Source organism: Melopsittacus undulatus, chromosome 8 (genome assembly GCF_012275295.1).
Source record: "Melopsittacus undulatus isolate bMelUnd1 chromosome 8, bMelUnd1.mat.Z, whole genome shotgun sequence".
Lineage (NCBI taxonomy): Eukaryota > Metazoa > Chordata > Aves > Psittaciformes > Psittaculidae > Melopsittacus > Melopsittacus undulatus.
The window spans coordinates 25,892,393-25,920,308 of NC_047534.1; the positions used below are offsets into that span (position 1 = coordinate 25,892,393).

General features: G+C 39.4%; 1 protein-coding gene across 1 annotated transcript in view; it reads right to left on the bottom strand.

The window, feature by feature from the left end:
- NELL1 (neural EGFL like 1) overlaps positions 1 to 27,916 on the bottom strand; it is a 298,976-nt gene that overhangs the window by 198,348 nt on the left and 72,712 nt on the right. Inside the window, exons 8-12 of the mRNA XM_034065392.1 lie at positions 27,472 to 27,606; positions 26,550 to 26,652; positions 23,835 to 23,908; positions 18,490 to 18,589; positions 7,892 to 8,020 (exon numbers count right to left, since the gene is read on the bottom strand). Coding sequence (XP_033921283.1) covers positions 7,892 to 8,020; positions 18,490 to 18,589; positions 23,835 to 23,908; positions 26,550 to 26,652; positions 27,472 to 27,606 — 541 coding nt within the window. The remainder of the gene's footprint in view (positions 1 to 7,891; positions 8,021 to 18,489; positions 18,590 to 23,834; positions 23,909 to 26,549; positions 26,653 to 27,471; positions 27,607 to 27,916) is intronic.

Sequence of the window (27,916 nt, forward strand, 5' to 3'; positions counted from 1 at the left end):
TGAGCATTCCATATGCCTACTGATTTCACAGGGGTCAGATTAAGGCTGTGAAAAAAAAATGAGGGAGAATTTCTTTAGTTTAGCAATAACATGAAAGGAAGAATTCTCAATTTGGTCACTTTAGTATTAATTAAAATACAGGAGAACTACTGGGAAATTATTTATATTCAAAGGGGATAATGGCTACTGCTAAAATGTTTACAAAATCAATGGGAACCTAGCACAAAACAGATACAGCTCCTGGGAATTTATATTGATTACATTCCTGTGTAGTCCAAGATGCACTTCTCTTTTCTGTGTTCCTCATTAGTTCATTTCAGGATTTATGTGAATTGCAAAACAGACAGAACTGAGCTCCAGCTATTTATATTGTGCTAACTAAGAGAAAAAGAATTTTACTCACCTGAAACAGAAATTCATTTGTTCCCAAACATTTAATGAGACAGGATAGTTCAGTCCACCTCCACATTCATCATCTGTTGCACATTAATGAATATCCAACAATGCCAATGCTAACCAAGCAACACCCACAGAACCTGTTAGCACGCAGACTGAGGTGCCACTTTCCCCATGTACCCATAAAAACTTTAGCACTCCTGGCAAGAAAAATGGTGTATGGCAAAAGCTGTACATCTCTCTAACATCCAGTGTTTTGTAGCTGTTCTGGAAGGTAGCACTGAGTAAAACCAGCAATGTGCTCGTGATTAATAGGTATGTTGGTGCACTGCAGCTGCTGTGCTGTCAAGCATCAGCTGTCCAACCAGCCTTACCCACAAAGGTAGGTCACATTTTAGCCAAACTGGATCTTATTGTTTGTACAGGAAAACTGTTAGATGAAAATCACTCTAGGGGCAGCACCAGGCTCCAAACTGATTCCTATGGGAAAGGAGACTGGAAATTGTATCCTATGTTCTCTCACAGACTGAATGCACTTCAACTTGCTTCTGACCTTTTCACAGTAGCAGTGCTTCAGCCAGCTAGACTGAAAGCCAAAACAGCAGGTCAAGTCACCTAAAGGGTAACAGGTTAAAGTAACCTCCAGAACAGAGTGGAAGCACTGACCTTCAAAGGTTATTGTCACATGTGCACAAGTAAATGGAGGAAACTTTTCATTACCAACACAGAGGCTCTTAAGCAGACATGATAATCCCAATGAAACAGAGTGCTTCACTGAAAAATAGCCCACATGCAGGAACCTGGCATCTCTAAGACTCGCATCTTAAGAGTCCAAATTGGCCTAGTTGATGGTTAGACAGCTTCTAACATCTAGCCGTGATCCCGATCTTCCCATATGTTTGCCCAATTTTCCATTAGTGAAGTCACAATACAAATCTATATAAACACTGCAAAATTCTTTTTGCCTGAGAAACTTGCAATAGAAAAAAAATCTATATTCTAGTCGTAAGAAAAGCTTCATGGAGACAAAATAATCAGGATCATTCCTACTCCTGGAAACAGGAATGTATCAGCAACAATTTCAGGCTGCCACGGCATCCCACCAACTAATAGCATAGTCGTGACATTGCGAAGCACTGAATCAGCTCTGCACAAAATCAGGTTTTACAGCCTCATGAGTGAGGGACTGTGAAGCAAGGAAACAAAACCCTGAGAGATCTCCTGAGGAAACAGAAAAGCAGGACCACCACTAAACCCTACATCTTGGGCTCCAAGAAAGTAAGCGCATGCCCAACTTGCATGATGGAGGTCTGCTGTCCCAGCACACTGCCTGCACTGCCAGTGCCCAGAGCCAGCCCTGAGGCAACCAGGAGTTCTTCAGTGCAAACTCTCTGCAAATAAGATCTCTCCTTCTGCAAAACATGGTGTGTCGCTGAGCTAACACTAACTCACATTCATGTCTAAAGATGCTACTATGCATTTGTATCATTATCTCAGTGCTAATAGCTACCAGTACGTACAGACACATTCCCTGGTGAAAGCTTGAAGGGAAAAAATGAGTCATAAGAATTAGGCAAACAAAATAATGAAAATGAAGCTGAGAGGTAAACGACCCTAAGGAAAATGAGAGATAAAAAAGGAGTTTGCATGTCTGTCATGGTTTATATCAAGTCCACACACAGCTCGTTCATTCACTCCCCCCCTTTGCTCCCCCAACTCCCGGAGAGTTAGGAAGGAGAATCCAAAGAATGTAGCCCCCACGGATTAAGATAAGAATAGTTTAATAGCTAAGGCACAACACAAACCACTACTGCCACTACTACTACCAATAATGATGATAAAGCCAATAACAAGTGAAGAGAATACAACACCTCACCAGCCACCGACCCATAACTCACCCCACCCTGCCCGACCGAGCACCGACCGATACCTCCTCCATCCCCCAGAGCTCCAGCCCTTCCGGCTCTCTCCCGGTTACATCCTGGGTATGACGTGCTATGGTATGGAATACCTCTTTGGCTAGCCTGGGTCAGGTGTCCTGTCTCTGCTTCCTCCTGGCCTCCCCTCCTCCCTGGCAGAGCGTGAGCTCAGAAAAAAAGGCCTTGGACAAACCAAACACCAGAGCAGTAACTCAAAACATATTTGCTATCAGCAACCGTTCCCAGCCCAGAAGTCAAAACACAGCACTGCACCAGCTACCAAGAAGGAGAAAAAATGACTGCTACGGCTCAAACCAGGACAATGGCCAATTTCATCCTCATCATTTTCAAGCACTTCTTCTCTAAGCAGACAGAAAATAATTTTCTACTCCTGAAACACAGTGATCCCTGCAGGGACAACTGATAGGAGACATACAAAGCTTCAGTGAAGGAATTCAGGACAAGACATACACAGCTACATCTTCAACAGAATTAATAAAAAAAAACACAGGTTAATAAAATGCAATAAATCAGAAACTGTCAATAGCAAGAAGGAAAACTGAGCTGTCTAATCTAGAAATGAAAGAAGGAAATTAAAAGAAAGTTCCAAGAAGAACAGAGCTAAAAATTATCTGGAATACCGAAAAGGTTATGTTGAAATTTACCCTTCAGATATGAAGAACAGATACATTAACTGGAAAAATGGTAAGTTTACTTTTGGGTAAAAAAATTGCATATTAAATATAGTGTAAGAGTCAGCAAACCAAACAGGAAACTACCATCAATATATGAGTAGTCTTTGTGGATGCTGTATAGACTTTCGTATTAATTTCCATTACTTGAATCAAAGTCACTCTCTAACTTATTTTTAACTCTTTTCCACAGCCTCCACAGACTCAGGTACAAAGAAGCGGATTATTAAGTAGAGGCAGATGTCTTAGAAAAAAAGCACTTTTTGTGAGATTTTCCAGGGGCAGTTGCCCCCCTGAATGAAATCAATTTCCCTGTCAAAAATCTTACAGAGTAAGAGGAATTATCCTTCTGAAAATTAAATATGGACATGAATATTTTATAGAGTGCCTTTCCTCAGTTGTCAATAACATTTAGAAAGTAAAAGCAAAACCAAACTTATCTCTTCCTGTATCAGCAGTTTGCTTACTTTTCTGCACTTAGTTCAGTCTATTTTGTGGTACTATTACCCTGTTCCCACAGGCCCCTGTCCAAAGCACCTCTCCAAGTTTCTTGTAGCCCCTTTAGGAACTGGAAGATGCTCTTAAGTCTCCCCAGAGCCTTCCCTTCTCCAGGCTGAGGAAACCCAGCTCTCTCAGCCTGTCTTAATCCAGTAAACTTCACAATACCCCAGCAAGACAACAAAGGATTTTGATAACACCATTGTCCCAGTTTCTGCACAGAAAAACCTGCACAGACCCATGTACACCAGGAAACAGACAGATCCTACATCCATGAAGGCCAGGTAAGGCTTCATTTTCTCACTAAGACAGTCTTATTTTTAGTTTCAGTTCAAATATAGCTCCTCATACACTGAGAAAATGGGGAACCTACATATTATTTGAAAATTAAACTTAATACAAAGATATAAATCATATATCTTTCCATTCCAGTTGTGAGCAGAAATACATTAACATTTCTATCCATCAGTGTAACCCTACCACATCTGGATAATGCCAAAAGCTCAATAGCTCTAAATAAACCCAGAATAGCTTCCACTTAATACAGACGCAGCCTGCACCATCAGCACATAACTCAATTCCAAATTAATCCGAACAAAAGGCATAAGGAGAAATGCTGGAAATGGATGCAAAATGTGCATGCTGAAATGATGAGAGAGAAAGCAGAGACTGAAGGGTATAGCAAAGCCCTAGGTCAACAATAATGCCTTTTCCAAATGTTTCTGAACTTTTGTACTTGGTTTTGCATATGCACATCAGCTTTGAATACCCAGAACCATATCAGTAAGTCACTTACCAACTTACCAACAATGAGTCAGTATAAACTGACACTTGTCATGGATTTAGAGACTTTTGTACTTTTAGAACCAATTTTGGTCTTTCATCTACAGGAAAGAAAGTATATTCATGGAAAGAAAAAGACAATAGATAATATTTAGTGGAACAACCCAGAGCTATGCTATTACTAAAGGCAAAGCACATTTGCTATTAATAATAATAAAAACATTATTATTATTATTATTATTATTTGTATGAGAAACCAGATTTGTCCATTTAGGCTGCGGGAAGTTTGGGTCTTTGTTGTTGTTGAAGTTTTTTTGGCTGGTTGGTTGTTTTACTGAAGGATAAAAACTTCATTTCATTCAGTAGTTTCCAAACTAAATTCACAGTTGTGGGATTTTCAAGGCTGCTGTACACGGCACAGAACGTGCCTGGAAGGATCACCATGAGGCAGCCTCAGTGAATTCCCCATTTTGGGCCTGGTTTTGCCACTGAACTGCTGCTCCGTCTGTAACTAATTCTCAGGCTGCAACTTTGAGCCCCCGACACAAGTGCTCACATGCCAGCAAGTGTGCACGTGCTGCTACAGCTAGAATCCTTGTACCCTGTACACACTGAACTTGGTCCCACTTGTGCAGTTCCCAAAACTTATCCCTGCGTATGTGACAGAGATAAACAGGCATGGGTCCAGTACTTGTACATAAGCATCCCTACCAGTAGTTAAAGCTCAGACAACATGATAGAAATATCTCTAGATGTCTCTCTGCAAATGATGAATGTTCCAATTATGTCTCATATACACATGACAAGTAGGTAAACATCAAAAAAATCTGCTCAACTTTTCTCCTTTTAAGTTTAACACATGGCTTTTTTACAGCACACAGAGAATCTCCACTTACCCCCTTCATTCATTGCCAGCTTCATTTATTTGTTTTCAGAAACTGTCTTCCCTAAACACATCTATGTTATTCCAAAGATGGAATGCATATAGTGAGTGGTTATATCACATGTATATTTTGACATGAGGAGTTGCTGACTACTTGAAAAGTAGTTACTGAGAATTAATAGTAAAAGCCCCTTGGATTCTTGTTATTTATTTTATAAATCTGCTGATGCCAATTCTCTGACAAAATCAAGAATCCTTTTAATTTTTCCTCCTTACTGCAAATGTGAAGATGGAATGTTAAAAAAAAAACACAAGTACAAGTCAAAAAGCAAAGCAGACTCAAACACAACTCTTCAGAGACCTTACAAGATCAAAATGATGCCATATGGTCCAGCAGAATAAAACTGGGTGAGTACGAGCAAGCAGAAATAACAGCAAAAAGCAGGTATGGTAAAATAATACCCTACATTAGAATTCATATGCACAAGTACTTCAAGTACATTGGAAGAGAGAAGAAATCTGGAAAGCTCCAAGTTAATTATCTGGAGAACTCTGAAGTAAGCTGCCACTTACCAGCACGTCATGAGTATGAAATAGTTGAACCTCGCCATCTCAAAGGAAACGTCAATCTTAATGTATCTTAAGTTCAAAAGCATTGGAATGCTGAAGACAAATTCAGAGCTACAGCTGAGAATAATATCTTCCTTGCTTCCACAGGTGTTATGAATGTTTACACCTCCTTGTTCAGGTGTTCTTTGTATTTTATTCTTACACTGTACACACAAAAATCCAACACTCCCCAAACAGAATCCTATCCCCTATCCTACACCAACATCCTGCGAAACTGTACCTTCAGATCTGTGCCTTTGACATCACCGATATAAATTACAGCTTCGCTATGGATTTGAGAACGTTATACAGCCAGCTATGAAATGCTGCTATTTAGCAGATGAAACACATAGATGAGACAAATCAGGTTAGGCATAGAAGGCAATTTTGCAGAAAGCTGTTCCAAGGAGTCAAAGGAAGCTGTCCACAGGGCTGAAAGAAGCCACCTCTTGGCTAATCAATTTGTCAGCCTGTAGTTCCCCTTGCTAAAGGGCCTTCTCTTGTCCGTGTTACCTCCTGAAGACTACTCTCCATCCATCAAATTAATAATTTCTTCATATGCATAAAGCTGCTCTCTCTCATCTATCCCATGCTCTCAGGCACCAAAAGCAGCTGTTTGTTCTCCTGTCTCAGGTTTCACCCACATGCTCAGAAGTCAGGAATTTCATTTGCCCTTACAGAATGTAATGCAATACAGACCAGCTAGATTGTGATTCCTACTAATTTCTTAAAAAAAAACCTCATTTTCCGCACCACTACCACCAATGCACTGCCAACATCTCCAAAACTATTTGAATCAAGATGTTAAATATTTTTCCATAGAGGAAAAGAGGGACAGTCTGCTACTAATAAATAAAAGCACTAAGCACTAATTTTCTTTTTTAAGCAGAAGAAAAAGAACAAATCCTGAATTCTGTATCACAGTTGATAAAGAGCCTTGTTGCTGTTTTCCGATTTCTGAGAAGCCCTTGCAGTGCATATCAGGGCAGCTCTTCTCATAAGGGTTTTGTACTAAAAAATTCTTTGTCTACAGTGTATCTGCTGCCTACCTTTAAAAACAAATGGTTAAACTGTTCTCCCAGTCACTGAACATGCATGCACAGAAGTGTTCACATTTCTGTTCGTAAAGAACTGACTAAATACCTTAAGATTTATAGCTGTAATTTACTGAACAGCTCTAAAAACTGCTACTTCAAGCAGTCCTGTTCACTTACATACTCAAAAGTCTTATTATGAAAGCAGGATCATTTAAACCCAGTCTACACTTGCAGATCCTTTCATGCTGTCTTCCAATTTCTACAGTCTCTTTTCACAGCTTGTCAAAAGTGTCACCTCCCTTCCATCACCAGCACCACTGGAAACAGAATTTAGAGAAATGATGGCCAAAAGATTAAATATTGCAGCCTGACATACAAAAAAACCCAAAACCACAATGCAAAGGCAGGAAGGGATGCAGTATATGTTGATTCATCCATTTAGTTTTTAATAAGTACATCACAGCTATGAATAACAGCAGGGATAATAAAGTCCCCTTTCATCCATTCCTGTGATGGAATAATACATCAACAGAAGCATCTCAGGTACACACTCCTCAGAAACAGGTCTCTTCTGGATCATTTGAAAACCATTTCAGTAAAGCCCCTGTTCCGGAGAAGTGCTTCAGGAAGGGCTGCATATCATGATTTCTGTATCCAAGCCTCAGTACACCTGACCGTGCTCACACACACTAGCGGAATTCCTACACTACCTAAATTCCCACTTCCCTTTTAAATTACAAAGATGTTCTCTAAAAACATTTTAGAAGGTAGGTGCTATCTCTGAAAAAGAAACAGTGTTTTACCGTTGCTAATGCCAGCAGGGTCACAGCGTGCCCAGGCACAGCTGCAGCAATTAAGCACATCCATAGACAGGCAATCTGAATGGTCCAGCAGCACTCATTATCTGCAATCCACATTTATGAAGGCAAAAAAAACCCCTTTGTGACATTCACCATCATGAAATGAAATCTACTGAAATGAAATCTTGCAATGAAATCCATTCCTCAACCATTTATTAACACCATGTTTCCAAATAGGATGTTAAGGGAGAAGGTATTGGAATATCTTGTTTACCTTCACAGTAGGCAGAATCCCCTTGGACGGAGACAAAACCAGTCTTGCATTCACAAGTCGCTTTTGTGTTCCAATTTTTGCACTCAGAATTTTCACCACATCTGTGTCCCTCAGCACAAAAGTTATGGCCTGAAATACAAGGTAGTAAAACATGTTTATTTCAGCTATTAATATTGGTTATTTATATTGACTGTATCACTCTGAAAATCTTTGGTATAGAATCCCAGAATGGTTTGGGTTGGAAGGGACCTTAAAGCTCATTCAGTTCTAACCTCCTGCCCCAGGCAGGGACACCTTCCACTAGACCAGATTGCTCCAAGCCACATCCAACCTGGCCTTGAACACTGCCAGGGATGGGGCAGCCACAGCTTCTCTGGGCACCCTGTACCAGCGCCTCAGCACCCGCACAGGGAAGGACTTCTGCTTAAGATGTGATCTCAATCTCCCCTCTGTCAGATTAAAGCCATTCCCCCCTTGTCCTGTCCCTACAGGCCCTTGTCAAATGTTCCTCTCCAGGTTTCTTGTCAGCTCCTTTTGGCATTGGAAGACTGTTACAAGAAATTCTCTCTATAAACCTATATGATACACACAGGCTTTTTGGATTCCTCCATCATTATCCATTATCAATAAAATTATCAATAAAACCATTTTGTTAAAAAAATGCATATGTATAGTAGTTTTAGTCAGGAGGAAAGACAACTTCTAAGCAGAAAGTCTTGATAATACATTCAACTTCTACTGAACCTATGACAATACATTAGCCTTCTGTTGAACTCCATGTAGGACAAAACATCACCTTATCTCCGAGAATTGCAATACAAACTTACACCAGAAGGATGGTAAAGACTAATATAAAAAGTCCTTCACAATTCCCTTATTATGTGTAATCACACATACTTTTAGAAGAGAAAGAAGATGCTGTATTAGAACACAAACCTGTACTGGTCATCAAAACACCTCCTTGTCATCAAAAACTACCTGTATTGTTTCTAGGGTTCCTCATTAATACCTGAATCATAGTGTGTGGGAGAGAAGTTTTATCAGTCTCTCCCTTTTCCTTTTAACAAATTTGCAGTAGTTTCTTTGTGAACAGCTTCTTTCATTCCATACAAATTAATTTCTAAAAACATGAACTTTCCCACTTCCTTCTATAGAGGCACAACTGGCTCAAGTTCTTTCTTCCTGATTCTCAGGATCTCTCAAAGATGTGCCAGAACCTCTCTCTGCTGAAGTCTAAAGTGAAAGTAACTGCCACTTTATCTCTTTAAGGGCACTCCACTGGAAGTACTGTAAGAGATAACTAAACACCTTACCTGTACAATGGGAATTTCTTTCTCCCTCTGGTGCATTTTTTAATGGATTTTTCTCTGTTAATATCTATAACTCAATTTCTATTTGCCTATGATATATAAACAGTCTTTTTGGTAGCTCTTCTTTGCTCTGCTATTGTCTGCTGGAAGGTGGGAAACCAGAAACCAGGACATACCACCAGATACTTGTATCCCAACTTGTGCTATATATAAGAATACAAGAACAGTTTCTACCACTTCTGCCTGGTCGTAAAGGAGCAATCCAGAAGTTCTAGTTCATTGATCCTAAACTTTCCTATCATCCCCTAAAGGCAGCTAAGAAAAAGACAACCTGGACTTTTAAGATGTAAATGCCACATTCAGATCTTTGTTCATATCAATTGCTTGGATATTCTTAAAGAACTTCAGAAGACTTCAGCTTACACTAAATATAATTTTCACTTTCAGTAAGCAAATTTCCATAGGGCTATCCTGAAGCTGTTGTTGACTGAGTTTTTTATTTGTTTTTAAATATGAACTTCAGTCACCTACTACTTGGAAACAGGTTTCATCATTTTATTGCACTCCAGCCTTGCAAGTCAGGGGTTAAAAACTCAACTTTGTTGAGTTCTGGGGTCATTTTGAAAAGAATGCCACATTTGCTAGCAAGGAGGAGACTTTCTCAGTGCCAACATCCAACTCTATGCTTAAGCTTCAGATTCATTTTATATCCTGCTCGTGCTCAGTTAGCTCATTCTTTCATTATAATACAACTTGCTAAAAACCTCCATCCATGAAAATTGCAGACATCCCTTCTAGTCTTCACTCATTTCACAGTCTGGTAAAAAAACCTCAAGCATTCCAGATACAGTCTTGTCAAGCCTGGGTACAATTCATACTGGTAAAAACAGGCACAATTAGACTGCTTTTAGCAATCTATGCAATCACAGTGTTTGACTTCTCATTTCTGCCTTTATAATCAAAACTGAACACTGGAACCCATCTCCCCAAATTTACCCAGTTAGCATCTAATTTATACTCTCCAAGCAGGATTACTATTCTGTTAGTATTCTAGATAATATCTGAGAAACAACTTTTATAACATTTTCTTTATCACAGTTTTCCCTAAGACATAAAATGCTTAGGGCTGGAAAGCACCTTAAGATCATCTAGTTCCAACCCCCATGACAATGGCAGCGACACCTCACCATAGATCATGTCACCCAAGGTTCTGTCCATCCTTGCCCTGAGCACAGCCAGGCATGGAGCATTTACCACGTCTCTGGGCAACCTGTTCCAGTGCCTCACCACCCTCACAGTAAAGAACTTGTTCCATATATCTGACATTAACTTCCCCTGTTAAAGTTTAAACCCATCACCTCTTGTCCTATTGCTATAGTTCCTGATTGAAGAGTCCCTCTCCAGCAACCTTGTAGGCCCCCTTCAGATACTGGAAGGCTGCTATGAGGTCTCCACACAGCCTTCTCTTCTCCAGGCTGAACAGCCCAAACTTTCTCAGCCTGTCCTCTTAGAGCAGGTGCTCCAGTTCCCTGATCATCCTCGTGGCCCTCCTCTGGACTTGCTCCAACAGCTGCATGTCTAGTCTATATTCTGCTGCTTTATTATAACTCTCCTTTGAACTCATATACATTAGTAGGTTTATATTTGATTATCACCAATAGATACTACTACTTGGAACCAATGTAACACACTGGTGCATTAAGGCATACACTATTAAAACACCACACATTTTTTAGTGTGGGTTGCTACTACTGTCTTGAGATAGAAGGTTTTTAATTTATTACGATTTCCCTCTCATGCAAACCTGCAAAAAAATATTTCTTCTTTCTCAGCATGTTTTAGTTACAACAGTCTTTATATAGGCTTTTGCACCAAAAGACTGTTTCTATGCTCTTTCTATCCCAGGGAGTCAACATTTTACCTTGTGATCACTTCATGGCAAATGACTTACAATGAGCCCAAGGGACATTTCTCAGGGTGAACGAGTCCCGTGTGCCAGATCAATTGCTCTTCTCTAACACTTTCTCCCAATCACAAGCCACTGATTAGTTTTCAGTATCACATTGCAGCCCTATGAAACCTTCACTGTTTATTTGCCACCCCTGAAAATTCATCAGTAGATCTGATGCCTACCCTAACTATCCGTTTCGTACCACTTGGAACCATCAACTGCTTTTTAAAAGCTCTCCAGGAAAAACTGTACTGCTTTTGTTCCCCTGTTATCAACTCAAATAGGAACTGTCTCCATTCAGTATCGCTCTTATTTTTCAAGCTTGAAGGCTGTTAAAAGAGCATAGAAGAAAATAAGTGATACTCCAGTTCTGTAACTTGCATAATTAAAGGCTCTGAAGAATTTTTCATTGTTCTTCTGATTAAGAATGATACACCGCCTCCTACATCTCTAGATTGCCTTGGCATTTATCACTATAAAAGGCCCATGAAATGCTGTTTCCTATCTTTTAAAAACACTGACTAAAAGTGACTTTCCTTCAATTTCCCATCACATTCCAGAAAACTTATTCAACACCTCTGCAAGAAGAAAGTGGAAGCCACTCCTGTTTAAGAGCATGCACTACAGCTTTGTATGTTACCAGGTTTTTACAGAGCAAATGTAATTTAAGGTTAACCAGCAGGAAAAAAACATGTACTCGATGGTACAGAAGAGTGAGGGTTCACTGTGCCAGAGTGGGAATATCATCAACTGGATCAGAGGTTTACCAAGTACTTTTCTTTTGCAATGAAGATGCACATTTAGCACTCCAAAAGAGCCAAGAGCTGCACACCAACAAAGTGCAGTTTTTGCATTTCTTAGAGCCTGGTCTCCTCTCTCCCCAGCTGGCATTTTGAAGGCAAGAAAAGAATAAAATGCTGTCAACTTTATAGTAGTTCTTACTGGGCCTGAGAGCTGTTCCTGCTCTTCTGGCAAATAAAGGCCACCTTGTAGCTGGATTGTAATGTGAAGAAATTATTTAGCTTGTTCTTCTCACCTTTAACAATCCCAATTCAGTGTCTAATTTTTCTGAATATTTTAATGCTTTCTTACTCAGCAGAACAATACGGAATGTACACAGGCCCACTGAGTACAACTGCCATGCTTATGTTCCTGACTGAAAAGAGAGGGACCTAAGCACTGATTTAAACATCAGTCTACTCCTGGCCAGTCTACTCATACAACCAGTTACTTATCCACAAGCAAGCAGAATGAAAAAGAATGCAAACATTAATCTTAATAATTCTTTGTGTGGAATGGACTGTAAGATTACTTTAAAAAAACCTACACAGATGGGAAAACCACCCCTTGATCCTACAGTGGGATCTGAATCTCAACCTGGATGGCAGCTGGCAGAGAGCATGCATTCCCATTGCCCAAGTGAAAATAGCTGAATTACTGACAGTTCAAAATATTCAGCAAGGTCTTATCTGAGACGGTCAGCTCCTCTCTAAATGTAAGAAATGGCTTCAAATAGAATTCATCACATCGGAGCAAGCAAGCAACTGGAGAGGATTTGAAAGGAGCACACCAAATCTTAAATAGTTCTGATAATCTAAACTAATTTTGGGCCAACAGAGATGACAAGTGAGCATGAATTACTATTACAGATAAACATATTCAGAACAGATGTCAGAAACCATCTTCTCCACACAGACACACACAGTCATAAATGTGCATAACCGAAAGTCATTCAAGACATTCAAAGTACAATTAGATACTACCAAGAAGGGAATTAAATAGTGAAGAGCGTGTTTAGAATGTTATGGGCCTGATTACCTCTGTTCTTTCCCCAGACAGTTCTGATAACATTACTCTGCCTTATCAAGGCTGTGGGATTGTTTGCTCCAGTTTTTCTTAAGGACAGATTTGTATCTTTCTATTTCTTTCTTCTGACTGTACAATGACCATTAATAAATTACTAAGACAATCCTGAAAATGATCAGATTTCATGCTAGTAGACAGAAAACTGTCACTTCTGCAGCATCAGGAACTGTACAACTGACTAGGGCTGGTTCCAAGTCACATTATCTCAACTTAAACATGCATTCCGTTGTGGGACATCTCAATGTTGCTCTTATTTTTCCAAACTTCTTGACATTTTCAGGTTCCAGTTCCAAGAATCTGCTTTTCCAGAGCAGCATATAAGCTGATTTGCACTGTCATCCAGTTAAGTACCTAATATATTTGATAATTTGGCTTAATTACTGCTTGAAGAATTCAAGAACTCACTTGAAACTACAGCTGGAATCAACATATCTTATATACACCTCTTCCCACATTTAGGGCAACACTACTGTGCCTCTCATTTTTCTGAGGGTTTTCTTGTAACATCTGTAATGTTTTCTGTACTTCTTACAACACCCCTGGCTGTTCACTTCAGAATCTGAGTGCTGTTCTCTTGCTGCTCAAGAAACTAACCTTCAGCAGTTCACATTCCACCATTTCACATTCCAGAGGCTTCTAAAAGGAATGCTGACAATGCTGCCATTAATAGCACTGGTAATGTTCCAGAGGTCCAAGGTAATTTCAACCTCAAAGTCTTTACTACTGGTAAGATTTAACCCCACGACTACTACATACATGTGTAAAGTAAATCTGGAGGAAAATTCATAGGCAAAGTCATGAAATTTGAGCAGTTATCCGCTTTCATGATCTGAATCAGTTTTTAATGAGTCATGAGATGTGAAACACTTTGAACAGCAGCTTTTGTGCCTTCAGAGACTGTGGTCCCAGCACTCAGTGGTCTGACATAAAACACTAACTTCATAAATTCTTCCCGGTTGCTGTATCAATGCAGACCTTACTCCATACTCCTTATTTGGTGATTTTGAATAACAGTACTTCACAACCTAACAAGCTTACCGAGATTGTTTTTTTTCAGACAAAAAGCTCTTCTAAATCCCAAATAATGTTACAACTATGTTTAGAAATAAACTAATTCATATTTATCAACCACCATTAAATCTTAATAAACCTAAAACCTTGAACTAACTCATACCTCACAGCAAGGAATAAGAAACATTCCATTTCTGAAAAAGCAACCCTGTTTCCCAGCTAGATGGGGAGAGATAAGACACATGCCAACTGAAGAGCCTTCTCATCCTCATTGGAAGAATAAATACCTCTTTCAAACAAAACTAAACAATACAAATAAGGGTGGCAGAAGACCCATTTTTTAGGTTCCAGTGCTGTTTCCTGCCATGTAATGCACACTTGAGTTCATTGGTAGGATTCTCCACCTTCTGCTAACCATCACCAACAGTCAATCCAAATCCATCAGCCAAACCATACTACAGGACAGCAAATAAAGATTATTTTCTCCAGCAACCAAAGAGCTCTCATCACTTGCTTCTGTCCACACACTCTCTCTGTTAAACAGAGTATGACTAAAGCTGCTGGGGCTGTTAAGGCTATTCTCATATACTAAATTTGCGAGCATAACAACATAAAAATTCTCTCATGAAATATTATTTGAATCACTCATTCAAAGGAGAAAAAAAAATCCACTCTTTCAAGTTATACACTGTCTTTGGCAAGGAGAAAAACAGCTCAAGGGAACAATAAAACACTTCTATGACACTATTTTTTGTATCAGATTTGTCCCTGGGCTATACAAAATGCAGCAGACATACTGGGAGAAAAATGAGTAATTTTCCAAAAGTAGTACAAAAGATATTCTATTATACAATGATTCTTTGTGCAATTTTAAAATTAACTAAAATTTCTGTAAGTGTAAAAGAGAGCTTAATAACAGCACAGACTGTCCTGCTGAGAAGTAAAAAGGGACCACATAATTTAAGCAGTCATTTATATTTATATTAAAGTACACAGATGAAGGGAAAAATTAAGTATTCTCTACATAACAATCAAGGATAGATCCTATACACAGATCTGATAAGGCTCATTTCTGCATTTATGTCCATCAGATGACTACAGCAGAGTTCTTCCACGCTCACACTGCCTTGTTGTAAAGTTATACAGTCATTTTACTGAAATATAGAAATTAGTTTTTAGCAATATATTAGATTTTGCTATACTGTAGCAAGCCTGAAGAATAAAAGGTGCTTGCTGTCTTCACCTCTCTAACCATTCACAAACAATAATGACTATCTAGGAAGCCACCAGCTGTGGACATTACAGTGTTCAACCCACTCCTTTGCTGACTCACAATTTCCACCACCATAAACACCACAGGTTTATTTTTTTTCCTTTCATATCCTATTTTATTTTAGGCACTTCTCTATTATTGCAGTAGATATAACTGATTCCTGAAGAGGGCACATTCTCATATCACAGCATCATGAAGTTTCCATATTTCTCTATGATGTTTTCCTTCTGTTGATCGCCCAAATTTATCCTTTCATTACATGGAAATTCCTCTGCTGCAACCGGGAAAGGACAAGCTGCAAACCTGCCACCCTTGCCCAAATACAGCAAAGGTGTTTGGAATTCTACAGATAATGATCAGATTGGAGCCTACAAGGATACTGGAGAGGGACTCATCATTAGGGACAGTACTGATAGGACAAGGGTTAACTGGTTCAAATTTAAACAGGAGAAATTCAGGTTAGCTATAAGGAAGAAGGTCTTTACTGTGACGGTGGTGAGGTTCTGGAATTGGTTACACAAGGTAGTTGTGAATGCTCCATCTCTGGCAGTGTCCAGGGCCAGGTTGGACAGAGCCTCAGGTGATACGATTTAGTGTGAGGTGTCCCTGCCCACGGCAGGGGGGTTGGAACTAGATGATCTTAAGGTCCTTTCCAACCCTAACTATTCTATGATTCTACAATATTCGGTAGAAGCGTTCTGTTTCCACAACTAGATACTAAAGAAAGCACAAACTGAGATAAAACCAGAACATACCAGTCACTGGCATGCACTGATAAACTTTACATAGAATTGTTGTTCAGGCTTAACATTACTCATAAATACTGAGTAAACTTCCTGTTGACTAACTAAAAGCCAAGCTAAGGGCCATGCAAAGAGTTATCTGTATCAGCATACGCTTAATCTGAAATATATACCTGATGTGCAAATCACAAAATCCCAGACTGGTTTGGGTTGGAAGGGATCTCAAAGCTTATCCAGTTCCAACCCCCTGCCACAAGTAGGGACACCTTCCACTAGACCAGGTTGCTCCAAGCTGGCCCTGAACACTGCCAGGGATGGGGCAATCACAGCTTCTCAGGACAACCTGTGCCAGTGCCTCACCAGCCTCACAGCCTAATGTATAATCACCCCACTGACACATGATCCATGTGGGCTTCCAATAAACACTCTGATTACTCAGGACTGTATTTACTATGGTATTTCTTCCTCACTGCTTCTGCTTTGACCATAAATCTCAATGCAATTTCTGAAAGAGGTGGTTATTGCAAACCAGAGCAGGATTCTATCCTTTCCCAGTAAAGCACATGTTGGTACAGGACAGGACAAGACTCTATAGCTTGCTCGCCACAGCAGAGGGTACTAGTTTGCAGGACAAAACCCACACCAAATATGGATTTCTTAATAAAGATCCGTGTTTATCACCAGCACTCAACATATGACAAAATTATATACTACCATTTTGGGTTGTGCGCAACTGAAGCACAAGCGCCAAGCAACATGGATTCTTCAAGATATAAAAAGCAAGTTAGGAGTCCCAACTTCAATTCATGTCTTTGTGAAGCTGACAACATGAATCGTATCTTAAGCATAATTTTCAAAAGAATGTTATAAAGCAAAGATGACATACAAAAGGAGGTGGTGCTGGTTTAGCATCAGTGAAAGCAGAACTCAAGGGGATTTTTCATGTATCAATTTGCAAGCACCATGGATCAGAATCCACAGGAAGTCAAAGTATGATTCCTGCCAGAGACCATCATGTAAGTCTACATATTCGTGCTATCTTATAAGTAATAAAACCAGTTTGGGGATGAGTATCTAAAAAGAGTATCTATCATTGACAATAACACAGAACTAAATAATTATAGAACTTATCTTTCATCAACTTGGAAGCTTTCAGATTCCTAATGCTTTTAAGTGACAAGGATAATTTTGTCAGTATGGCATCACATCAAACTGGGCCATCTGTTAAGAAGTATCATTAAGACATCCAGCCTCTGAGGGACAGAGAAGCAACACCTGCTGCTTACTTTAATAGTTACAGATGTTTCTAGAAGCTGTTGGACAAAATTAATGGGTATACTCTTAGATGCAGCAAGCAGTCTCAAATGTGCTGGCTCCTGCAACCGCGTGCATCTGCTTCAATTTCAAGGCCTTAGTCATTATTTAACTATGCCTGTCTGTTAATTCGTGTTTACTGGCTAAGGGAGCAATTCAGAGCCCTTCACTGGCATACACCATGACATTGCAGGAATTACCCACAGGCAAGACAAGTGAGTGCATCACTAAAGTCTAGCACCCAAGCTAGACTCAGAGACCAGGCACCCCTTAAGTTCAGCTGAGCCTCAGCACCAAGGGAGGCATGTGGAAGAGAGGCACAATACAGACACACACAGACAATAATTGTCCCAACACCTTCCACCCAACAGCTCACTGATTACAACACACTAAGAAGAAAGCTTGCTCCAGTTCTCCAGCCTTGGGATACCTGAATTTCCTCATTTAAAGGCATTTCCTCAACTAAGATTTAACCTACGGCTTCTTCAATCTGCTCTACCACCACACAACCAGGAATCACCAGGGCTGAGAGGAAACCCACTAGAGTACCCTGCGTTTCAATACCCTCTTGGAAGAGGGGAAAATTGGATTCTGGGATCTTGGGCTATTTTTTCATGGTTATTCAGCAATTGTCCAGCTTAATTCCTAAGTGAATCCTAGTGTGCTCAGATCTAAATCAACTTTAAAACATCCATTAAACTGGAATCTTAACATTATTATTATGATTTTCAAACAGAGAGTTTAAAACCCCATTTCCAAAACCCTGTATATTTAGTGCAGGTGCAAGTTTAAGCAACATAAAATACCTCTTCTTCAAACAAAACTTCTTCCTAGTGGGAATTCTTAAGAGATACTAGGACCTTTCTCCTCTGAGTCCTCCTTTCCTCCCTCTCCAAGTCTTTTCTCCCTCTCTTTCCCCCTCTCTAGTTCAGAGCAATTATTATTCAGCTTTTTATCTAGTAAGTCTTCTAACCAAAAGAATATCACAGACTGGTTTTACATGAAGGTAATTATAGAATCAGGTTAATAGAGGTACCTAATATCTCATTAAAAAGGAATTGTTCTTTCCAGTCTATCCCCCTGTTGAGTCAGCAATTTATGTTCTTTCCAATGCACAGTCTCTGGCTTACCTCTACAAACACTGCAGCACTGGTTCTCTGGAAGAATATGATCTTGTTCTGAGCAGTTCAGGGGAGGACAAGTCTCTGTTACTTTTACTAAAACTCCATTCTGAAAATAAAGAACATTTTTATAACATTACATGAATGAAAACATGTTCAATGGCAAGCATCACATATTTTTCAATCTACAACACTAGTAATCTCTAGCAACACCACCAGTAAACAAGCAGGCAGAAAGTTAAATTCATTCTTTCCACCACAGCATCTTACTTGAAGTTATCTACTTAGATAATTCTCTGCCCAGTCTTCAAAGAAAATGAATTAAAATGGAGAAAAATAAAAAGCTCAAAATACTACAGTAGTTTTTCCAAATGTGCCATCTCCAAGTTCAGCTGTTTTCCTTCCAAGTATTTGAAGGAACTAAAGAATTTCACTCCAGGCTTTTGTCAGTCTTCCTGCTTTAACAAAGCCAAATTTGACTCTTCTTGTTTTATATGCTACATAACTCACTGATAAGTTATTCGACTCAAACACAGCTGAGAGAAGACCAGCATTTTCATGTCATGGATTGTTCTGCTGTATCCAATTAAAAGGATAGAATTTAGATATTCTAAAAAGGATAAATTTTAGATATTCTAAAAAAGGATAAATTTAGAATAACCCAAGACCTAATTTCCACAATTTAGGTCTCTCAAAAGAATGGCAAAGCAGAAATCCTACCTTGAGGTATCCACATAGAAATTGTATAAAATGGAAATCATGGCCAACATATTTTGATTCCTGTTTGATTTAGAATAAGACTGTGCACAGGAGGTCTAGTTGCTGGTAGAGCCTTTCTGCGGAGATTATAAACCAGAATTTACTCCATCTTCTTCCTAACACCATTTCTCCCGACCAAACAGCTGCCCTGCTCTTCAATAAATTGTTTCTTTACATCTTGTCCCAAAATAGCTTTCTCTTCTCCCCAGTCTCACCTCCAGTTTTTCCCAGTCCATAATTTACTTCTCCAACATCCCTTCTGCAACTATGCCATCACTGCAAACTGGCAAATGGAGCAGAGATTAACAACCAAGAGTCTTGCTCACTAGGCACTACAGTAACTATCCCACAGGATTGCCTACACCACAGTAATCCCCACCAGAGTAATCCCATTTTCCAAAGGGCTGTGAAACTCCACTAAGAAAGCAAGCAGCCTGCTATATTGTTAAGACACTGTTTTATTATGAATCTAGCCCCTATTTTTCCCAGAATAGTTTTGAGGATTCCTCAGATACTGGAACAAAAAGATGGAATGAGAGTTTCTGCTTTCTTCAAAGAAATAGATTACCTTTTCTAGCTATCACACTTGCAGAGAAAAGGTTAAAAATATGATCCAAACACATCTAGGGCTAAGAAAGCAGAGGAAAACCAATACCAAAAGAAGACAAAATATGTCATGTATGTCACCATTCTCATAATCTGAGGGATAAGAGAGATGATTTTGAACAGAGGATATTGAGAACACCCATATGTCTACCCCGTTTGAAGAAACACCCCCTACATAGAGCCACCCTGCGAGCCAGAAGCAGCTTTTGTATCTACAGGACACAGCATCACACCATGCCACAAGACTAACTCGGGTGCCAGAACCAGTCCAGGTCAAACCCATGCTGGTGGTGAGCCTCCCCAGCTATGCCACATATGCTTCATATGTGTCACTGCAGGCTCCAGAATGAGTTCTTATGGCATCAGGATGCCCTACACAGTTCTGAACACAGAAATACCTGCTCTACAAGGTGCAAATGTGCACGAGGTGCTTTGCAGCTCCCAGGACTTGTGGCTGAGAAGAGCAGCATACCTGGGAATGCAAACTTGACCACTGCTACTCACCGTCACTACCACTGCTGCTCACTGCTCTGAGATTGCAATCTTACGGCAAAGCAGCAGCAAGTAATTTTTCTCGCTGCCCAATTGTCTTTACCAGCAAGTTGCAGCAGCTGCTGTCAAGAAAAAGCATATAACAAACCCCACAGGCAGCAGGTTTTTCAAAAGCAGCTCCCTACAGCACCACATCCAGCATGCATCATTGAAGCAAGTGCCCACACAAGTACAGTGAAGTTAATGGAGGCATTAGGCCTCCTTCTGATCTCACTTCCATAAGTGAAAGGGAGAAACCCCTCTGGTCGCCTGTGCAACTGCAGCAGCAAAGGTGATAAAAGAACCAGACATACTGAGCTGTCATTTACTATCACATTATCAAACTACCAGCTGGAAAAGCTCTGGCTATAATTCATTGCCTGTTCAAGCTCAGACCAGACAACTGCAGAAGCAAAGGTACCGTTAAGTCAACATATGGAGAAAAAGCTTTGAGTGACAACAGGTCTGGTCAGAAAGACGGCAAGAAATCATATGAAAGTCAAATCAGTGTTCAGGATGAGATACATTCAATCCAAGCTCACACCTTCTTTAGTGAATCATAAGGAGATGAATTAAAAGAAAAAGTAAAAAATAAAAAAAAAAACCCACAAAAATTGTGAATTCCCTTCATTTAAAGACACGAAGATTTTCTTTCCCCAAGATTCACATTTTCTGCACAACTCGCGTCTTGGGAAAGCAAACAGAACATATTTGTATAATTAAGCTTTAAATTAAAATTAGATTAAAATGTTTCCATGTTGAGTATTCTTTGGATTCAAATCAATTTGTTCTAAGCTAGTACAGATCCAATTATAAGAATAATCATCATTAGATTTCAGATTTTATCCACTGAGATAAGTATGAAGAGTTCACACATCAGTATTATTGCTTCAGGCAGCCTTAGAAAAATTACTAACTTTTTATACACATTCACTTCTGCAGTCACAGAATCTGGACAGAAATAGAAGTCAAAAAGACATTCTTCTGAAACAAATAGGTCAAGCTCCAACTGTGACATTCAATCCACAAAGAATGCAATCTGGAGTCAAACGTTTACAACAAGGCAATTCCATTTCTTTCATTACACAGGTAGGTATGTTAAAAAGAATTGGCTATCAGCCTAATTAGAGGCATACAGTGTAAATCTAAACCACAACAGCTCAGCTCAAATGATGAGCTCTGGAAAATAATAGCAAGATTTTAGATAAGGCTATTTGGGAACTTTTGTTGTTGTTTGGGGTTCCCCTTACACACACACCCCTTGTTTTAGCTGTTACTGATCAGCCTTTCAGGACAACGTTCCAGGTAGTGTCCTCTGGAAACAACATTTTTTCTTATCTTTATAAGGAAAAACTTTTTAGTTCAGGTTCCTGAAAGCCACTGGAGCCCTGACTAGCTGGGAATGGCTGTTCATCAGTAATATCTGTGCTTATGGTAAGAGGATGTACTTCATTAATACATTTTGAGTCCTGATTAGTTTTCAGAAATTAAAAAAAAAAAAACCTCACAGCCTGATAAAGAAAATCTGGGATCTATCTGGATCTATCAATACCATTAATGGTATTTTTGTTAAATTGAAAAAATATGAAAGTTAAAAGCCTCTTAAGCTTGGATCAGGGCCTGTGCAAATAGTAACTTATCTATCTACAAATAAAGACTGAAATGTGAAATTTCAACTTGACTTTTTGATATTACACCACCTACAAATACATCCTCCTTTACAGACACAAGTGCTACTCCCTGAGACTTTTAAGTCATCTCTATGAACACTAGTAAATTGACAACTGATGTGTACCCTCTACTGGCAAGGAAATTGGGATTGTCAGCCAAGGGGGATTTACAAGACCACATCTGATCACAGATCGGATTTGACCAGGGTGTAAGTGGAGCCCTACTGGAGAGCCACTTTGAGCTGGTCCTCCTCAGAGCAGCAGGTCTGCAGCCAGGGACTCTCCCTTTGGGTCGGGAATGCTGCCCAAGGAAACTCCTCAGGGTTCAGAGCCCTCCCTTCATGAAGTGAGGGATTGTGCATCTGGGACCACTGGCCATAAACTTGAAGAATTGATTCTTGAATCAGTAGTGTAGTAACAAACACATGTGACATCCCAAATCTGTAGCTGATGTTAATGAAGCTTTAATTGAGCTTGAACAATAAATTTCATTTGATCTCAATTTATTGGTTACATGACAGCACCCACTTAGAAACTCTGAGTCATAATGACAAGTTTTGCCAGTGAGGTTTAATGGTTTCTTTGAACACAGCTCTGAAAATACCAGGTTGCTTTTTTTTTTCCCTTATCTTTTTTGGGGGAATGGACTCATGTTTTTCATAGTATCGCATCCACAGGTGCTGTTTCATTTTATCAACAGTCTCCATTAAGATGTAACTAACACAAACAGCAACGTTGCTGCAATTAGCATTGACATATGAATTTCCTTTAACAAGCAAAATGCACAAGTTATTTCACTGTTACTTTAGTACTTTCTAATATGACACATATTTGATGGTGAGTATTCACGAATTTATTAGCATACTCACAATGAAAAATAGAATACTTTCATTTAGAGCACAGAGAAGTTCCACAGATGACATTCAGATCACTCTGGTTTCACTTAAATGTGAAAATCCTCCTCATTTTATTTTATATAGGCACACTCCCTGCCAAATAAACACTCAATGTCATAAGTAACAGGCACCTTAGTCTCTCTTCAAGGCAGTGACCTTGCCCACATATTTGTATATACAATGTTGAGCACCCCTATACAGCTAAACACTAACAGCAGCAAAATGATTCTGCATAACAAGCTGCTTTCACATCTGCAACCAGTTATTGTCCATTTCCATTAGCAAACATCAAATCTCTATTCTGTACACTCAGCTACAAACACAATAACCAGGTCATTGTAATCTTTGTCAGTGCTCTGATATTCACTAACACCCCCTGAATGCTCCTATCTAATACAGCCGCCATTTACTTGGGTTCTAAATACTGGCTGTAGTTGTCCAAGTGTTACAAACTTGCCAAGGCAAGCCCCAGCCCAGTCCCATACTTAACAATTTACCTCCATTATTAGCAGGGCTACACATTTTAAATCATAGGGGAAATATGGAGTAACTCGAATAATATAAACCAGGTTGCTTCAAATTTTAGCTATTTTGCTGAAAATTAGTAACTGCGTCAAGATTCTGCTGTCTTTTTCTAGGGTTCATGAAAGTGGGGATCAAACAGAAAATCCTTCCAAGTCATCTTGCTCACATTTTTATTACCATGCAAGGGTCATATCCTTGCCTTTTCTTTGTGTTTGTGGCTTTCACTGACTTCAAGGTCACCTTTTCAAGACAACAGATGTCACATTTGCGGAACGAAGCCTGAAGAAATGCACTAACTTATCATAGTCATTTCTGAACAGCACATACACATTTAAAATTAGGAAAAGTATACAGAACCAAAACTTACTCGACATTCCCTGCAGCTGTTGGTTAACACTCGTTGACCTTCTGCCAGCACTTTGCCTCCATAGATACACTTGGCTGTAATTGGAGAGAAAAAGGAGAGAGATTAAAAATAAAGAAAGTTGAACACAAATCACAATCACAGAATGGTGACAAAGTCAAAAGGGACCTGAAAGGTCATCCAGTTCCAATCCCCTGCCACAGGCAGGGACAGCTTCCACTAGACCAGGTTGAGACCAGGTTGCTTCAAGCCCTATTTCAACAAAATTCAACAAAGCTTTAAAAGTTTCCCGAGACAAGGCACAGGCACAGTGACAGTAAAAGTACTGAAAGCACTCAGTTATCCAAAACAGTCCCAGACTATCTAATAACTCTTCCACTTCAATTTCTTTCCTGAACATCAAGGGAAGAGAACCAAGCATTTATAGGTTCATGTGTGTTCCCTTTACAGGCAATACCAAAAGGAGTCTTACTGTCACGGCCAGTTTGATTCAAAAATTTTAAACATAAAGGACTGCTAGATCAATCTTCAGAAACATTCAGACATAAATTTTCTTCTAAGGACTTACTTCTAGTTTCAACTTATACTCTTGAAAATCCTTATTGCTTTAAGAAGAGATAAAAACCAAACAAAACACAAGAGGACAAGGTTTTCAGAAGAGCAGAGTTTTCATCATCAACCCAGTTTTCATCACATATTTAAAAAACAGGGTTTTTTCTTCTGGCATCCTTATTTTCCTAAAGCTGCCCTAGTTTCTATGCCTGACTTGTTGTGATCTCACCTATGAGGAAAACTTCAGATCAGGAAGCTTTGTTTAAATTAGAAACCTCAGTAACTATTTTTCAGAGAAGATGAATAAGAGAATTTTCCTTTTCTTCCTGCTTATTCTCCTAACATCACTGCTTTTAACAAAAGAATGGATGCACCAGACAGCAAGTGAATGCACAACTCAGAAAAATTATGAGATTTCAAACAAAATTATAGTCTTTTGTCAAATATTAGTTGAAAGGCTACACAGGATGGCAGGGATCAAAACAGAACCGCCTCATTTTTAAAACCCTTAATATGTCAGATATTAGAGCTACTCTGTTCGTTAACCCTCAGCTAAGATGGGAACCTGTTCAAGAATCCAGCCATTCACTAATCCCTAGAGACAGCAAATTACAACTGATGATTCTATCAGAGCTAAATAGGAAAAAGCACAGAGAAATTAACACCTGCAGTGCAGCTCTTCAGAAGGCTCCAACAATTACTACTAGCTACCCAAAAGTGACTGACTCTGGCCTCAGCACATCATTCTGTCAAGGAGCTGGCATTTACAATCAATTTCAATCAACTCCCATACATGTCTTCCCATTGACTGACATGCTGAGTTCTCGTCAGAATAACAAGTCAAGTTTGTGCCAATCACTGACAAAAGGCAAGTTTGATTGTTCATCTTCCCATTACAAATCGCAGGAACACAGTTAACTCACAGGGATATACGTTGAATCTACACGTTTGTGTCTTACGACTCCTTGGTGTCAGGTTTTGACTGCTGTGCACGCATGCATGTCAGCAAAAGAGTGGCAAGAGGAGCATCCAGATTCATGAAAGAACTTTCTAGATTTTCAGCATTACAAATACAAATATTATGAGACAAAACCCACAGGCCAGCATGGCCATTTCACCATCCCAGCACTCTGCTCATAAACACCTTTTAGGAAGCAAAACACTCATGCTAACACATAGCTGAGAGAAAGGATATTACATGAGTAAACAAGGGCAAGTGCAAGATCACAGCTAAAGGACATTTGTGTATGGGACTAATGAATTCAGTGACTGATAAAGGGCGACAGAATGCTAAAAAAAGTGTTACTATTTTTCTAATAAATCTTAAAATAATTCAACATCTCTGTCTTAATGAATTATTAAAACACTCATGCATGAAGTTTTCTACTTTCCAAGAACACGGGGGGGGGGGGGGGGGGGGGGGAATACATTTATATGTGTATATACGCACACGTTATTTGTGCTTATGGTAAGACTGGCATCAGTATTCAGCTGAAATTTCCATAGATAAATTGTCTTTGCCCCATGTACCACTGTTAAGCCAACAAATACTGAATATTCCTTCCAGAACTTTACTTACAGCTTTCATTTCCAGGAGAAGGGACTGAGAGCTGGCAGTAACAGTGATCTTAAAATCTACAGTTGTTTTTTTTTTCTTCTCATGAATTTATTCTGAAGTTCAACACAGCAAACTAACACTCCACACAACAATACTAACCCAGGGTCTGAAGTTATTATGTTTATTTTATAAAACAACCTTCCAACATGAAATAAAAGACAGGCTCAAAGATAACGCCTCAGTTTACTACCAGCCTCAAAGATAACGCCTCAGTTTACTACTCATCGCTACAGCAAGTTCAGACCATAGGCTTGATACTCCACAACATCAGCAGGAGATACAAGCTGAAGCCAAGTAAAAGGCTTTGCAGCCCCAAGCAAACAGGTTAATAACTTTACACTGACAATAGATAAAATGACAATCTCAGAAATTTGAAATGCTTCTTCATTTCACAGCAATTATTTATTTCCTTCTTAAGTAAGGTTTTCCACTGTGACTCGCGGTACCTGAATTACCCAGACCTGTGAAAGTCATTATAAAATGTGCCTGCTTTCAGGACAAGTTTCACTGCTTAAATAGAAACTCAAAGGTCCATCTGATGTACTTACCCTTGCACACTTTGCAGCACTGGCTTTCCACATGCACTGGGAGAGCATCAGGGGGACAATCCAGAGGGGGACAGGACATCCTGCGGCACTCCACAGCTCCACTCTAAGCAAAGGGGTTTAAGACAAAATTCAAATCCAACAGTTGCAATTATATACAAAACGTAACAGACCAAAAACTATGAAATGAAAGCACCCTTTGTGGAATACAGACTCAGCCTCCAGTAACAAGTGTAAACCTGTCCAGCTACACAGTTGAAGCAAAATGCACCTGAAGGTGAACCACCCCATTTTGATACTATTACTGGTTTTACCCCACTTGCCCTGAGCAAAGCACTTTTAAGTGGAAAACATAAGCCCATCCTGACAAGAACATAAGCACCACTTTCTCCAGGCATGTGCCAATCATCTTGGAGATTTTTAACAACCAGTTTTCTATTTTCCTGAGCAAACAAAGACTCTCTTCAGATATTTATCAAATCATTTTAACGAGACAAGATTTACATACTAATTCTCTTCTGCTCCTCGGGTTTTCAGTGATCAACACCAAAAACAGAATCTGCAAATTGTTACCATGCAAGGTACAGCTAAGCAGCTATGAATACTATTAAGATAATGCTTCCTTTCTGAAAAAACTACTGCAGTGAAAACAATCCCAAACCAAACACAGACAAGGCCAGGCTTTCACCCCAAAACCAGAAAGTCCTCACAGATATAACAATAGCTGTCAGATTTTATTTCTGAAGCTGCCACACGTGTGGTGTCAGGTATTTATTGATTTATTTCACCATTTCCCTCCCTATTGTTCACACTGCCTCTGGATGCATACTAAAACCAGAGTAATTCTCAGTTACCATTATGTATTCAAAGACCATTTCCATGTTTTAATTAGGTCCTACTCCTTCAATTCATTAGGAATTCTTACTTTGCATGTGCAGTTCCTGCAGTGATCATCTTCAACCCATGAGTCTTTGTCTCTGTAGATCAATCCATTTACTTGACAAGTCTTCTCACAATGACAGTCTTCCAATTGACTCAGTCTTGTCTCTGCATAATTTAACTATAAATGAAAGAAACTTGATGAGACTTCTGCAATCCAGGCACGTGATTTAGAAAAGCAAATATGAGAAAGCAGTTTACTTATTTTTAGCCAAGCCATGTCTGAATGCAATCTTCTTAACACTGAACCAGGATGACAGCATGTATCAACTAACCCCATTCCTTGGATTTCGATGTGTTATCGATGCTAACTGACACCCGTTTATGACTCGTGCAACTATCTTTTCTGCTGTAACAAACCCCACTGAGATGCCCTCAGGAATGTCCAAGCACCACCAAAAGTACATAAACTACAATCATGGGGGTTTTTG